Source organism: Chelonoidis abingdonii, chromosome 11 (assembly GCF_003597395.2).
Source record: "Chelonoidis abingdonii isolate Lonesome George chromosome 11, CheloAbing_2.0, whole genome shotgun sequence".
Lineage (NCBI taxonomy): Eukaryota > Metazoa > Chordata > Testudines > Testudinidae > Chelonoidis > Chelonoidis abingdonii.
In genome coordinates this window covers 55,680,360-55,696,515 of record NC_133779.1, presented here as the reverse complement: position 1 = coordinate 55,696,515, position 16,156 = coordinate 55,680,360, and the positions used below count along the sequence as shown (strand labels likewise).

At 42.9% G+C, this 16,156-nt stretch overlaps 1 protein-coding gene across 1 annotated transcript; it reads right to left on the bottom strand.

Moving 5' to 3' along the window:
* Window positions 1-14,880: 14,880 nt before the first annotated feature.
* Window positions 14,881-15,834, bottom strand: LOC116826345 (olfactory receptor 6N2-like). The gene has a single exon (XM_032782995.1). The coding sequence runs from the start codon at window positions 15,832-15,834 to the stop codon at window positions 14,881-14,883; it is 954 nt and encodes a 317-aa protein (XP_032638886.1).
* Window positions 15,835-16,156: the final 322 nt, after the last annotated feature.

Genomic DNA, 16,156 nt, shown 5'->3' with positions numbered 1-16,156 from the left:
GTAGTTATCATAAAGGATGAATGGAGGATGTCTGAAGGCCCAGAGGACAGAAGAAAGGCAAACACAGTAGCGCCCTTAGAAAAGGGGGCTAAAGGAGGAACCGCAGAACGAATGCTCCAGTCAGCCTGACTTTATACTTGCAAATATACTGAAACAAATTATTGAACAATGACTTTGTAAGCAGCTAGACACCAATAGGTGAAACATGCATTTCTCCATAACAAATTATGAAAACTCAACTTCATTCCTTCTTTACTAAGGTCAGTAGACTTGTGAATGGGTGGGGAGCTATAAATGGTTGTATCTTGATAGGGTTTATGAGACAATCTCACATGATATCCTCAAGGCAAAGTAGAGAAATGTGATTTAAACTCAGATTTTTGACAAATTTAAAAACCCTTGTCGGAAAGCGTTGTTATCAAACTATGAGGTCTCCATGTCCACCAAGGGCAGCACAAGAAGAAATCATCTTCGGCTATGTCTACCCTAGCATTTGTGTTGATAAGGGGGTGTAAAAAAACTCTCCTGACCAACATAAGTTTCACCAACAGCCCAGTGTGGACAAATCTATGTCAGTGAGAGATGCACTCCTGCTGACATTGTTATCCTTCATTTTTCGGGGGTGATTTAATTATGCCGACTGCTGAGCTCTCCGCCAATTGGCATAAAAATGACTATCGGTTGCCACTATGTTTGGCAATGTACACATGACCTTAGTTTGCAGCAAGATTTGACATTAGGAAACGGTTTCGAAGTCTAAGGCGAGTTAAACCTTGGAATAGGTTAACTAGGCAGGTTGTGGAATCCCCGTCTTTGGAATTTTCAGATAACTTGTTCTATAAATAACTGTCGAAGATGGTCCAGGAATGAACAGCACATACAGGCCTCGCGCCTTTAAGCGATTCTCACAACGGAAAGGTCCTTGCAATGAGTGGCAACAGAATTTCTGGGACCCTTACAGCCCCTGCAACTGCAAGAATGGACTAAAGCGACCTTTCCTAAGATAAGACTTAGCCACAACGTCTTAATACTAGAAAGATCCCATGGGGGATCATTAGCGGAAAGAATCATAAATATAAAATGAAGCATGGTATGGGAAAGATGTGTAAGGGGAGGAGTTTCAGAACAGCTGAGCAGTCATGACAACTTGCATTTATTTCTAGTTGTGGGTACTCAGCTATAAGTTGCTCAGTTAATCTGTTTCTTGGTATTCGTTGCCTGGTTATTTCTTTTTCCATGCATTTTCCCATTGGCTTTAACATGGCCCACATCTACCATAGGCGTACTCATGGCCCCATCCATATGGCCTTCATAACCAGAGAAGCCCCAATGGCAAGCGCTCCTGAGAATCCCACTACAGCGTTCGGAGAGTAAGAGATGAATGTCACCACGGCAGGAGTAGGCTAAATCACCACCCTGAAGTGGTCAAACCCTGAAGAATGGATGTCGATGGTGCTGTTAACACATGGCTTGGGCGTGTTCCTCCCCAGAGGGTGAGCAGCAGGACATCTTTCTGTAATGGAGGTGAACATGAAACACACAGCAGAGAGTCCAATAAGCATCAGGCACAGGTGAAAGTGGATTAACTGAGTCAGAGCTGAAATAGTGCAGTCATGATATCCGTATAGGCGGAAAGAAGGTAAGAAGATGCGGGAGAGTAATAACATGGTATCTTAGGTCCTGACTACATTTGTGTCCCAAACTCTTCATTCTCCTCATCATACACCTTTCCTTTATTGTCTCCTAAGCAGCCTGTTTTGACCCTTATTTTGTCCCTTTCCCAGTAGACACCAAACAACCTTTTTTACTGTAAGCCCTGGCCATGAACTGCCCTTTTGTAAAACCAAAATTGTTGACTCTTGCGAGAGTTCGTCTCTGCTTTAAATTGGCACCATGGGCTTTTCTTCAGCTAGCTTCCCTTCATGCACTCTGTTTCTTGAGCCTGGTGACCTGCAAATCCTAAATTCCTGTGGAGCTGCCCTCACACAAATACTTAACTTTGCTTGTGTCTGCGCATGCATGAGTGGAGACACTCAGCTTCGCAAAGGAAACAAAGGGAGTTTGGTACACATTTCAGCTGGAGTTAATGCTTATATAATTATAGAGGGAGGGCCGACAAGTTCAATATGTTCCCTTCCTGGGATACTGTGGCAGTAACCACTGACTCATCTGTCGGGGGGTTGCAATCGCTGGATTTTTGCGCCAGGTCCAGTACGTCATTAGGCTAGTAACAAAAGCACAATTGCTTGGCAAGTCACCTGTACCAGTGTGTGAACCATCCCAATAACACTTCCCACCACTTGTTCTGGACAATTCCTGCAAATACCCGTTTAATTTTATTGCGATTATGATGCACGCTAATCATGACTCTCTTTTGCAGTATGTATCTGGTTCTGGAAATCAGGATGCACAAGCAAAGCTTGAAAAGCAGTTAAATTCATAACAAGGGCCCCAGGTTTTAAAATAGACTACAAAATGTCAAAGCCTGCAAGAGGCGGCGATGGGCTCCCGTTTGGGTTTTGCCCCATCCCTCCAAAAGAATTTCTCCTGCGACATATGGGGAATTTGGAGCAATAAGGAGGGTATTATTTACTTCATATTCCAGTGTCTTTAATGCGTGGTTTGCCCATGTCTCGAGCATGGTGTCGTCTGACGCATCAAACTGAAAAGCGGCCCCAACAAAAGAATCCAAACAATAACGTAGACAACCAGGACCACATTGCCGATATGGATGCTGGACATCTGCTGATAACAAAAACTGCTGCAGCACAAAACAAAAATAAACTGTTCCCTTCAAGAAGGAGGGAGTGGTAAAATATTTTAAAGCTCACATTTTTTTCTAACCCTTATTACGTTTCTCCCAAATTCTGCTTATCTGTCTCTGATGCTGGGGCCCAAACACTTGCCCGGGACTAGAGGGTCATTGCATTTATTTCACTTTCTGCTGTTTACTTTCATCAATTACTTAGGTTATATTTAAATTTACATTATCGTCTAGGCCCACCTGAGTTTCTTCCAGCTGTGAACTTAACTCCTCTTCTTCTGACTCCGAGGAATTATTTTCAGTTCATTATCTGTTTCTACTTCTGATTCCCACAGGTAATTACGCTCTCATCCCCCAGGAACAAAAATAGGCATCCATCTCGTCTTATAGTTTCTGTTCGATCGTTTCAGCTTTGAGGAGTGAAACCCCTTCAGTATGTTTGTCTTTCCTGACTGAATTTCCAGCTGGTAGACAGTGGGTCTAGCCTTGTTACAGATTTAACAGGCCCTGCCCAAATAGGACCAATCTTATATGCGCTTTCCTTTATTTTTCGACGTATAACCATGTCTCCTACCTGCTATTCTTGGGGATTTAGGATTGGACCCGTTTTTGTCCATTTTCTGAATGTCGTTTCCCAAGGCTATGGCAACCTGCCGATGGATGTCAGCAACAACTTTTAACAGTTGCTGGACCCATTGGTCTGTGAGGCTGCGGAGTTATAAGGTGGCTGATGGTGGTCCCTCCACTCACCACTGTTCCAGGAGACATATACTTCTCCCAGTCACCGCCTTGACTGGAGTTATTCCATGCGATGGCACTGAACACCTTATAGTTATCATGACGAACGGTTGTCTTTGGTCCCTAGCCTTCTTTTGCTGGTTTATTACTTTTCTGAGAGCTGTTTTTACACTACACTTAGTTCATTCCACGTGGCCTGAACTTTGGGGATAGTCTTTTTTTAAACCCAAAGAGTTGACAAATTCATTTTGTGACTTCCCCAACAAAGTGGGGACCTAGAGCTGAATCAATTTCCCTCAGCCTGCTTCTGGTTATTACTAATTCAGAAAGAACTCGAGCTGTGGTTTGAGCGGTGTTATTTCTAGTGGAGCTAGCCTCAATCCATTTAGTAACGGGATCAACAATAGTGATACCGTCTTGGTGGCCAAGGTTGGGGTACAACAAAATCAATGTGCTGTTAGGCCCATGACCCCTTTATTCATTGATATATCCTCTAAATAGTTTGGGATCACCATTATTGGCTGCACATGGTAGACATTTACTAACAAAGTGCTCCACGTCGCTGTTCATTTGTGACCACCAGCTGTCAGCCTGCAATCGGCTTAAAGTTTTCTATCCCTGGTCCTGACCTAAGGAAAATAGATTGTTCTTAACGCTGCAGGAAACACCAAGACTGCTTCTTGTTTCCCTTCCTTAGGTGTTAGAATTAATGTTGATTCATTCTGCCAAGCTTTCCACTCCCGGTGTTTTCCCTTTTTCCCTAACTGTCAGGCTTGGCTCCTGGCTTTGGAGGCTTTTTTTGGCTGTTGCTATTGGCGCTATACCACCAATTTTTGGCTGGCACAAATTTCCGTCGCTGTCCCCTTGCTGCCTCATCTGCCCGATTATTCCATTTGGAATTCTCAGTCGTCCTCTTGTGTGCTTTGACTTTTCCCAAGTCCCGGGCGTCCACCAATATCCACATATATATCAGTTTGTCAACGTGGGCCATGGGTTTTACAGCTGGAGATCTCATTCTTCTCTTTTTCCCTTCCAGAACTCTACTCACTAGGGACTAGAGGACCTAGTCTGACTCTGTGAAAATGCCTACCTCCTGGGTGATGGGGGTATTTTGAAGGCTACTTCTATAGCCACAATTTCGGCAGAAGAAGGTGTACACTCTGCCTTCACTCTGCCCCTCGTCTGTACACAGCGAAATATGAAGCATCCACAAACCAAACAATAGCTGCTAATCCCAGCATCTTGCTCAGCACAGCCTCTTTCTTGAATACTGAGGGCGTCTCAGTCAGTTTCTCTTGCTCTTTCGGCTCTATCAGGAGGCCATAAGGTATTGGGGGTAGTGCTGTAGACTTTTCCATTGCTACACCCATGCTGTATGGCAGTGAAACGTGGGCACTGATTAAGAGAGAACAGTCTATTTTGTCAGTTGAACGCCAGTTATGTGACCATTGCTTATTTTTCCAGTGAGTACGTACTTCACTAGGGAGTGGATTGTTTTCAGTAACAAAGGGACCAACCCACTATGTGTTCCCAATGCTGTAATGCCCAAAACCATGCCAAGACTCTTTCTGACATAGGGTGAAAACCTTTGCTATCTCACTCATGGTCTTAGAGCCACAAGCTACAGAGTGGAGACCTGGGCCATGGAGCTGGATTAACACAGCTCCCATTCCCTTGTCTCTATTTGCCAGTTATAACACAAATGGTTCTCCTGCCCGGGAATATGATAGGGCTGGGACTTGAGCCCAAGCTTGTTTTAACTGGGCCATGAATTCCTACTGCTGTGAGCCCCCGGTCCATTCTGCCCGTTTCCTTAACAATTCATGCTGCCGGGCTGCTTTTTCTGCAAATCCTTTAATAAAATCTCGGGAGAAGTTTGCTCAAGAAGTATTTCAGAGAGGTTACATCTGCAGGGGCTGGAAGTTTGAGACAACAACCCTTTGTTGGTCAGGAGAGCACCCTTCTTGTTCCAGGTTTACCCCCAAGATAGTGTGCCTGCTGGGAGCACAGTTGGGCCTTCTTTAGTCTGCATGGGCTTTGCCTTGTGAAGCCTTTAATAGAGCTCTGACAGCAGCTTTGCTGTCTGTGCTCTGCTGTTTCAGCTCAAATACTTCTTCCTGCAATTTGCCACTTATCAGTTCACTAGCAAAATTTGCTGCTGCATTCCTACAATCTTTGCTGCTTGGGTCAGAGACGAAGCTCTGAGAGCATTTGATTATGCCTTCAAATATATCACTTTCCTTTCCTTTTCATCTCTGTCTTTCCAATTCGCGTACCTGGTTCGTTACCCGATGCTGGTGCCAATATGAAAGGAAAGAACAGAGGCGCAGAGACACGAATCTATGCGAGTTAAGCCCTTGAGCCTTTTTTGTCCCATGCAGTTCTTATTCATTGAACTTAATGGTCAGTGATACAGCATCAGCTTCTAGTGAGGCTACTGAATTTTTAAAAATAAAAGAACAGGAGTACTTGTGGCACCTTAGAGACCAAAAAATTTATTTGAGCATAAGCTGCGTGGGCTACAGGCCGCTTCTTCAGATGCATAGAATGGAAGCTATAGTAAGGAGCTAGACATATATACATCCAGAGAGCATGAAAAGGTGGCGGGTGTCTTAGGGGATAATTAATTCACACACGCTGCAACTTAGCAGGAGAAAAAAAACTTTTGAAGTGATGATGAAGATAGCCCATTTCAGACACTTTTTGACAATAAGGTGTGAGATTTAATTGTGGATGCACTGCTAATACTTTGCAAAGGGTGGGTTCGGGAGAAGGACAAAAAAGAGGCTTTTGTTCCTGTCACGTGCTAGGGATAAATTTCACGAGGAGTCATGCTTCAAAAGCTATTAGGATGCACTGCGTATTTTTTTTGGACGAGAAAGTTTCGTGAGAAAGAGGGAAAATGAGAATGTCATTTCTGATCACTGCTAAGGAAGAATTTTTCAAATAACCATGCTTTAAAACCGTTAGCATGCAATGCAAACGATTTGGAAGTGATCGGTTCTTGACAAAGCGGGGGAAAAAAGCAATTCATTAGCGAGCTCTGCTAGTGATAAATGTCTCATGAAAACATAATCTAGAATCCGTTACTATTTCATTCGCTCAGTTTGTTCATGAGCTTAAAAGAAAAATTCATTGGTGAGCTGTGCTAGGGATAACCTCCTCTAGGAATGTTCCATTTATAGCCATTTGGATGCACTGCTATTGGCTTTTAAAAGATTTGTTTGTGAGAAAGAGGAAAAATGAAATGCCTTTTTCTCTGGCCCTTCTGAAAAGTAATTTTCTGTTTTTCTCGGTCTGCCATCTTCCTTTTAAAAATAATTTTGTACTTTTCCTGGCATTTTCCTCACCATGGAATTACAGGAGTTTGAGCAGCTTGTCTTTTTTCATGCTTTCATTGCTGTGGCTAAATGTTCCGCAATACAGAGAGTGTGATCTAAGGACAATGCTGAGGCTAACGAGTGATGAAAACTAACCCTTCTGTGTGAAATCATGGTTCCAGTGTGTTTTTTAATTTATGACACCCCCTACTTTGCTGCAGGATTTGCTGTGCCAGTTTCTGAAGGCCACGTGCGGCTCTGGGAGAAAGGTGCAAAGTGTTCTCAATGGTTTAACTGTGTAATGTCCCTTTTTAGGCCAAAGTAAAGTGAAAAAGACATAGCAAGTTAAAAAATACCAGTAGGGCGACTCCTTCGTCAGTGCTCTACCCAGTTACAGAGTCGAACAGTGGGTGTTGCGCATATGCCACCAACTGTGGGCAGCCCCAACCTCCTCTTTAATGACAAGTGAACTCTTTGCCTGACTGAACATCCATGGCTGTAGGTTGTCTCTCTGCAGGTACCAGATCTTCTCCTAGCTTCAGGTGGGGAGGTAGTCTTGATTTTCTTGCAGGAGCCTAACACAGGTCCAATTGCTAATGTCAGCTGGCAGCTTGACTTTTAAGGTGGGGTGTATTTCAGGTATCTCACAACGTCACCGGGTGGCATGGCAATGTTTTTCTCCTTACGCATACGGCTCAAGGTATTGGCGGTTGCCAAGGTTATGTCAGGTCGCCTGTTGCACCTCCTGGTCTACATGGAGGGTCAGCTTTTGGCCCTAGTTATTGTTTATGTCCCAATTGCTGTGTTGGAGCGGGTGAGTTCTTATCAACAAATGTCTGCCTTCCTTCGTGTACTGGAGCCTCACAAGTACTTGCTCCCAGGTGGGGATTTTTATCATCACGTTTGAAGTGTTGGAACACCTCAGAAAAGAGGTGCCAGGCTTCTATGAACATCCTCAACGAGATTTCTTAAGTACCATGCCCTGGTGGATATTTGCCGTGACCAACACTAGCATGATGCCACCTTTGTCACTTTGATCAGGGTGCAGAAAGCTTGGTCGTGCCAGTCCCGTTGGACAGAATTTTCAGCTCCATGTTTCACATTCCATCAGCAGCTGAAAGTTCTGCAGCCATGGCTTGTCATCCCAAACCTTGATTATGATGTAATCCCACCAGTCAGTGCTCATGTCTTGGGCCCAGAAGCAGCACTTCAGCATTTGCAGCAGTAACCTTTCTGCGGGGAGAAGCTAACAGCAACAAAGGCCGGGTTCAAAATGTAGGGATTCCTTTTAACATTACAAAATGGAAAAGAGACGATTAAGGGGCAATGTGATAGAGGTCAATAAACCCCTAACTGGATGGATGAAGTGAATAGGAAAATATTTACTCCTTCATATAACACAGTGAAATTAATACACTGCAGCTTTAAAACAAACAAAAGGAAGCAGGTCTTTACCCAACGCACAGACAACCTGTGGCACTCATTACTATCCCAGAAGTATAACTGTGTTAAAAAAGAATTATCTAAATTCATGGGAGCTAGATTATTAGCCAAGGTTGTCAGAGACTTAATCCTATGCTCTCAGTGTCCCTAAATGTCTGCCAGCAGCTGGGTCTGCACAACCAGGTCACGGATCACTTGAAATTACTGTGTTTTGTCTTTTCCCTCTGAAGCATCTGGCACTGAACTAGACCATTGATTTAACCCACTATGGATGTAACTCTGGTCTTATGCCTTGAATCTTTAACTACCTGGTGAAGAGAGTTAAGTTTTCCGATTCTTCATCAAAGACAAGGGAGCAGTAACTCAGAATTAATAAATTTTAGTCAGTTATTTGACAAATAAATCAATTTGTGGGATTGGTATCTTCTACATCACTGGTGAAGATTTTCAGCTTTTGAATTATTCTCCTTACTGCTGTTTTTCTTACTTTGCTTCGGCGACTTGAAATAATGGGATTTAGAAAGGAGTTAAAACTTATGATCGGGTAGAAAAGGAAAGGAAAGGGTAGGAAAGAAGTTAAAACTTATGATCGGATAGTGCCCGAACATAAGCTAAAGTGTAACTTTTTGTTAGTCGAACATACATGAATAAAATACTCCCAATAAATGTCAGTATGACTGTCAGGTGAGCAACGCATATATTAAGGGTTGTTTTTTTTCGGACTGTGAGTGTACAGATAGAATTGCTTTGAAATTCCTAAAGTAAGATACCAAAATTAATATGAAAGCCATCAGCATTTTACAAGCATTGAGTATAAAATCTACCAGGCCATTGATGGACGTGTCTGTGCAGGCCAACCTCAGAAGAGGGGCGAGGGGGGAGTCAGAGAAAATGTGCTGGGGTTACAGAAAGGAAGTTTGGAGTCCACAATTTGCACAGGCACTGGGCCTAGTAAGCCACAAATCCAACGCGGAGCAGCCAGCTGAGTGCACATTTTCAAGGGCATTATGGCAGGATCGCTATGTGGATTACAGATAGCTAAATAATTGTCATAAACCATTGCTATCAGCAAGTAACACTGTCTCCTAGCAAATGGAGGAAATATGTGTGTAAGAGGCACCAAGTGAAGGAAATACTTTTCCTCTTGCTGAGTAAATTTGAAAGAATTTCAGAGATCGTAGTTGCTGCATACTAGAGTTCCAAGAAAGATAAAATGCTGATGAAGAATGTTCATGTGGCCAATGTGTGTGACCTGACCTGATGACAGAAAAATCACTACATTCCCAAAGACAGTGACGCGGTAGATGAGAAGAAGAGAGTGTGGAAGTTGTGAAGGTTTGGAAATCCCATGATTACAAATTCTGTTACAATTCTCTGGTTGTTTTATTCCATTTTATCTTGGAGCTGAACTGTAAAAGTGAATACTACAGATATGGGCTTTCCTATTGGACAAAATATTCAGTGTTAGTAAAGTTTTATTTATTAGGCCAATTGATTTAGTTTATGCAGAAGCTAAATCAGCAAAAAATTAAATGGTCAACTGCATACAAAATACCCTATAGCTTTGTGAGAAATGCCCCAATCCAATGGAAAGAATAGTAAAAAATGCCCCTCTCTCCCCTGCTGTATTAATTTTGATGGAATAGATATGTCCAGATAATCAAAAGTTTTAAAATGACCCTGTCAGTGTTCATCATTGCACAGCTTTAAAACTTAATACAATCATAAATACAATTAAAATTCTTTTAAATCTTTATTAAAGCTACAGAAAAAGAAGCAAAACCGGTTAAAGCTTTTAAAAGTCTTTAATTTTAACCATCTTCCTTGTGGGGGAGAGAGAGCTCACTGATTTGAGCATTGGCCTCCTAAACGCAAGGTTGTGAGCTCAATCGTTGAGGGGGGTCGTTTAGGGATCTGGGGCACAGATCTCTCTGGGAATTGGGTGTACTTTGAATAGTGGATTAGACGGGATGACCTCCTGAGGTCTCGTCCAAACCTGCTATTCTATTATTTCCTTTCCCTCTGGCTGTAGCGAATAAAAATAAAAAGTCCCTTCCCCATCTGACAATCTCTTTTGTGTACACTGCAGCTTTAAATCGATCTACGTTAGATCGCCTTACAGCCAGTACTGGCCACTTTTTTAGATCTATCCATTATCCTGATTTCAATCAATTTACTACCCGCTACATTGACTTTGTATATATCACTATTTATCAGCATGTTGGGCTGTACCAAGTTAAACGTCTTACAGAAATCTAAGTTTATTATGTGAGCACCATTTTCCTTTATCAGCCACAATTACCTTGTAGTCTCATAATGAAGGATACCAAGTTTTTTCTACAAGACAAATTTTCCATAACAATTAACGTTAGCTATAGCGGTAGACATTACTTTTTCCACTGTCTTCATTGTGCATCAGCAGTTTTTTGCTCAGCAATGGATGTCAAGCTAACTAGTTACTTGGTTCATTGTGTTTATTCTTGTTAACTATTGGCACAAAATTGTTTTCCCCAGTCCTCTGAGATTGCTCCAGTGTTACAATAGTTGTCAGAGTGTTTGTTAATATTGAACTTTAGTTATGGGGTAAAAGGTGGAGCCAAATGCTTATGGCTGCTTGCCAGAAAAAGAAAACTGAGGCAGAGCCCAAGTTCCATAACTCAACGCAATCCAGATGATTGAAAGACATTGTCCCTGTCCCTTGTGTTCTTTTCTTTCCTCACCTTGTTTCTTGTCCATCCTAGCACCCTCCTTTTGCTTTCTGTCCACAGTCATGCAGAGCCAAAACTGTTTATTTTTGCAACACTCCACCAATGTCCAGACAGAGGTGACTGAAAGCAATCCTCTAAACAGATCAGTACAGTTGCAAGTGACACGTAGGTCAAGAAGTGACTAATAGGACCATGTATTTTTAGAGCTGTGCGGTTGGAAGTGAAAAAGCAACTCTAGACAGATCAACTGCATTTTTTTAATCTTTCAGGTTCTTTTCTCTCCCTTCTTGTGTGTATTTTTCTTGTTTTGGTGTTCTAGGAAATGGGGTTGGACTTTAATAACCATATCAACTATCTTCTCTTTCCCCAAAAAACTTATTACTGTTTTTGACACCATCTAAGACCTGGTCTACCTAGGTCAACATAAGTCAGCGAAGGATTACCTTGTCCTGCTGATATAACTGTAGTAGAGCATAATAACTCCACTTCTACCATAGATGTAGCGATTATGTCAACATAATTAGGGTGACATACTGTCTGTGTAGCTCCTGCGTTCCTTACATCGGCTGTTTTCTCGTTTATCAATTTCATGGTGCCTGAAATTGACAAGAAAGTCAGGCAGTCCCTCTGCCCCCAGTTCTTCATTCCGAGTAGCTATGCTCAGCTGGCTTCCCTCTGCAAGTTCAGAGAGTCTGCCCCCTACACGCCATCCCAGCTGGGTGTGGAGAGGCAAGAAGTCTCGGCAGCTGGCACCCTGCTTCCAGCCAGAAGTGAAGTGACAACAGCTCAGGGGGCAGACAGGCTTGGGGTCGGGAGCTGTGTGGAGCTGACAGCCTTTCCCCCCTTCTCCTCTTCAATCTGTTTAATAGTTCCTGGTGAGAAATCTCAGCGCTGACAGAAGCAGTATAGTGTGGATATCAACTATCAGATGCACAGATACTATGCCCAGAAGGAAAAATTCTGTGATTGGTTCTCTGTTCCCCATTCCCCATAACAGACTGCCCCCATTCTCCCCCTCCATTCAAGGGACTTTGTACACTCCTAAGCCCCCGTTTTGCTATGTCCTTTTTTCCCCCAGACCAGCATTTTCCGATCGTCTCCCCACACCAGGGGCTCTGTGTTGACCGCCAGTCACAGACCACACTTCCAGCATCCATCATTCTCTCCCACCTGGAGGGATTTCTGTGTGTCCCCCATTCCACCTCCCTCCATAGCCGGGTCCTCTATGCCTCCCTCCACTCTACAAGTATGGGCTCTGTGTGCACGTTAATATCCACCTTGCTCTCATGTGAATAGCTCTTAGGTGTGCACCTCCACCCCATGCCACGATCCCAGTCCTTCCTCAATATTCCAGGAGCGCGGTGCATTCCTACTTCCCCACCATCCCCCTTTTCCCCCCTCTATTCTTCCTCTCTCTGAGAGATAAGTCATTCAGCATGTTTACATGTTAAAATTTATTTGGGGATATGCTGGAAGGTTTTGTAGGGGCACTCAACCAGTTCTTTCATCTGTGGACAATTGCATAGGTCCTACAGGCTGACAGGGCTGGCAGGGGTCCCTTTGTCCCCCTTACAGTTTTCTGATTTCCCCAAAATCAATAGAATTTTAACTATTGATGTCTACAACAAACCTTGACACTTTGGAGTTGATGAGAAAAACTGTTCAAAACTTGCCATGCTACCGACCTACATGCCAAAACAGAAATGCTAACGAATGGCAACCTCAAGCAATTAATTTCCTATGATTTATTTAATGCTTTCCTGGGGGTACGAGGCCTTTTATGGGAAGGAGGGAAGTATGCTAATACATACAAATGCAGATGATGGAGACTGTTTATGCCTCAACCCGTGTGCAGAAGCGTTAATAGCCCTTCTCTACTGCAAGAAAAAAATTGAACAAAAAAAGTTCAGCTTTTGCTGGAGACTGTGCACTGCAATCATAGTTACATAAAGTCAATCATCATTCGAGTTTATCCATGTAGCACTTGTGTGACGAGTTTACCTTTGAAAAGCTTCCAGACTCTCAGGGAAAATGACAGAACGATTAAAAACTATTGAATAGTATTTTCATTTAATGTTAAATGCGTTGTGAGTTTGGGACAAACTTTAGCAAATAAATAGCGTCTTTATTCCTATTTGTACGTGTTCATTTTTAATCCCAAAGAAAAATTGTTACATTTTTGTTACATTTTTGCACTCAACATTTTCATAGATGCTTTTCCCAGCCATTAAGATAGTTATTTATAAATTGCAACCACATACTTGTATGTTGCCCATTTTTTAAAATATTTTTTACCCATAAAATATTTTTTTCAGTTAAAAAATGCATTTCCTTCATTGTGGCTCAGGGGTGACTCTTTACAAGTGGGGAAAAGCAAGATTGGTGAGGTCTCTTTGCAGATAATCAGTTGCATGAGATTGCATTCACACGTATGCAATTCAGGATTGAACCACGGAACGCATCATTCCCTGGGCCCCAATTTAGAAGTCTACTTACACACGTTTGATTCTAGCTTTAACGTAATATTATGTATGATACTTACATGCTTTGTTGGGTAGAAACATGGACTTAGGCATAATGCCAAAATATTTTAGTGACCTGGGGCATCAGGCAGGTACCAGAACTGTAGTGCTGAGTAATTGATATTACAGGTGGAGACGAATATGGAAAAGAATGTAAAAAAAAAGAATCAACAAAAGAAAACAATGGAGGAAATTGACTTGACCATAAGAAAAACCCTCAGAAATTCTACGTCAAAGCAAAAATAAAGTAAAATAGAGAGAAAACAGAAGGGAAAGTGTGAAAATTTCTTCAGGTAAACTTGTTTCTTTAGCATTAGAGCTCTCTGCTACAGTTTTCTTGACTTCAGTGTATTTGGTTTTGACTAGAGACGAGGAAGTCTATTGTGAATGGGGAGAAGATGATGAGGGGAAGCTAGAAGAGAGGAACGGGGGAGACGGCTGAAGTAGTGTAACGGGAGAGAGAGAACGAGGAGAAAAGAAGGGAGAGTAGTGGACAGGATGCAGCGGGACAACTATAAGGGCGTGCAATGCCGCATGGTAAGCAAGTGAATGGAGACAATTTGCGGGGCGGCTATCGGGGAAGGGGCATGGCTTTAGATGGTGATGAAGTGAAGCGCAAATGTAATAGCAATGGCAGGGTCATTTACAGAGCACCTGGGGCGTGATTTAATTTACAGAGCACCTGGGGCGTGATTCTCTGGGGCCACGCAATTACGTCAGTGTAGCACCCTGCCATTAACACATAGGAAGTCTTAATGGCAGGGATTATAGCTATTTTGCACTTACATAAATACTGCACAAGGTGCATGACTACAGTGCATGGACTCTTTAATGCTGAGTCAATTCAGGTTTGGGCGAAAGTGAAGAAGTGGGTTGTGCAGAAGGGTAAACCACAGGTTAACAGCTGTACAGCTGGAGGCTGTGAGGACAAGGCTGCGGTATGGTAGAGGGCTGCTGGTGTTTCTAAAGCACTTGGGAATTTTATAATCTGCATCTGCGAGGTTGCTGCTAGCAGTGAATCTGAGCAGTCTGGGTGGAAAGTAATCCATATTGCCATCATTTTTCCTCTCCAGACTGGCAAAGGGACGGCATGAAACTGAGGACCCGTCCCACAAGCCTGGCTCGGTGCCTTGAGCTCCTGAGAGAAGTGAAACAAACAGAAAATATTGAAGGTGAAAGGAAGAAAACCATTAGAAAGTTGGACGGAAGGGCCGGGGGCAGGAAAAGAGGAACAAATATCCCCTGGAAGCCAGCGAACCACCAGACTTGAAAGTATAGGCCGGGGTCTGGCCAGATTATAAACCAGAAAGAAAACCACAGGCACACACTATTCCTCCATAGAGACTGCCTGGCTCAGCGTCTTTGAAGGAGAGTTCACAGCAGCGTCAGGACTGTGCACTGCTGTTTATTAGTCCTTTTTGCGGGATTTTCCTTTTTATTGCATTCAGTATTTCTTTGTTCCGTAAACTATAGATGATTGGATTGATTAAAGGAGTCACCACAGCATAAATCACAGCAAATGCCCTATCATAATCCAAGGAATAGCTTGTCTTTAATCGTACATACATAAATATAATACTCCCAAAAAATAACAGAACCACAATCAGGTGAGCGGCACAGGTGGAAAAGGCTTTTTTTCGCCCCTCAGCTGTACGTATTTTCAATATGGCCTTTATAATCTTTATGTACGAGACAACAATAAACAAAAATGTCACTAGGATTATAAATGCATTGACTATAAAATCAACGAGAACATTGATGGTGGTGTCTGTGCAGGCCAAGCTCAGTAGAGGGGGGAAGTCACAGAAGATATGCTGGATTTCATTGGAGTCACAGAAAGGCAATTTGGAGACCAAGATTACCTCAATGACAGGACACATGAAGCCACAAATCCAACAGCCCGCAGCCAAGTGAGTGCATATTTTCGGGGTCATGATGGCAGAATAGCGCAGGGAATTACAGATAGCGAAATATCTGTCATAAGCCATTGCTGTTAGCAGATAACATTCAGTGGCTCCTAGGGAATGGAAGAAATATGTCTGTAAGAGGCACCCGGTGAAGGAAATGCTTTTCGTCTTGTGGAGTAAATTTGAAAGCATTTTCGGGATAGTAGCTGCTGTATACCAGATTTCCAAGAAAGCTAAACTGCTGATAAAAAAATACATAGGTGTGTGAAATCGAGCATCTGACCTGATGGTTGTGAAAATCACCATATTCCCGAAAATGGCGAAGAGGTAGATGAGTAGCAGCAGAGTAAAGAGGAGAGCGTGGAAGCTCCGAAGGGTTGGGAATCCCACGATTATGAATTCGGTTATACTGCTCCAATTGCTTGTTCCCATGTTGCCACGGGATTAGCCTGCAAGTTCGAGGCTCCACTAAAATCAAAAGACGTCTCAGATGGATAAATAAAATAAAATGCTGAAAGTAATCCAAAGAAAACATTAGTATATTTGGCTGACTCAGGTCTGCGCCCATTAATGCCCCATCACCGTCCATTCCCCCTCACCATTCACTTGCTCTTCTCTGACACTTCACAATAAACTTGACAATAAATGGAGCTTCATTGATGCATGGGGTGATAGAATCTAAGGTCAGAGGGACCACTGTGACCATCAATTCTGACCTCCTGGATAACACGGGCCACTTAACTTCCCCACAGTA

Excerpts from the sequence above, each read along its gene's own strand:
- LOC116826345 (XM_032782995.1), bottom strand. The coding sequence starts at position 15,834 with ATGGGAACAAGCAATTGGAGCAGTATAACCGAATTCATAATCGTGGGA.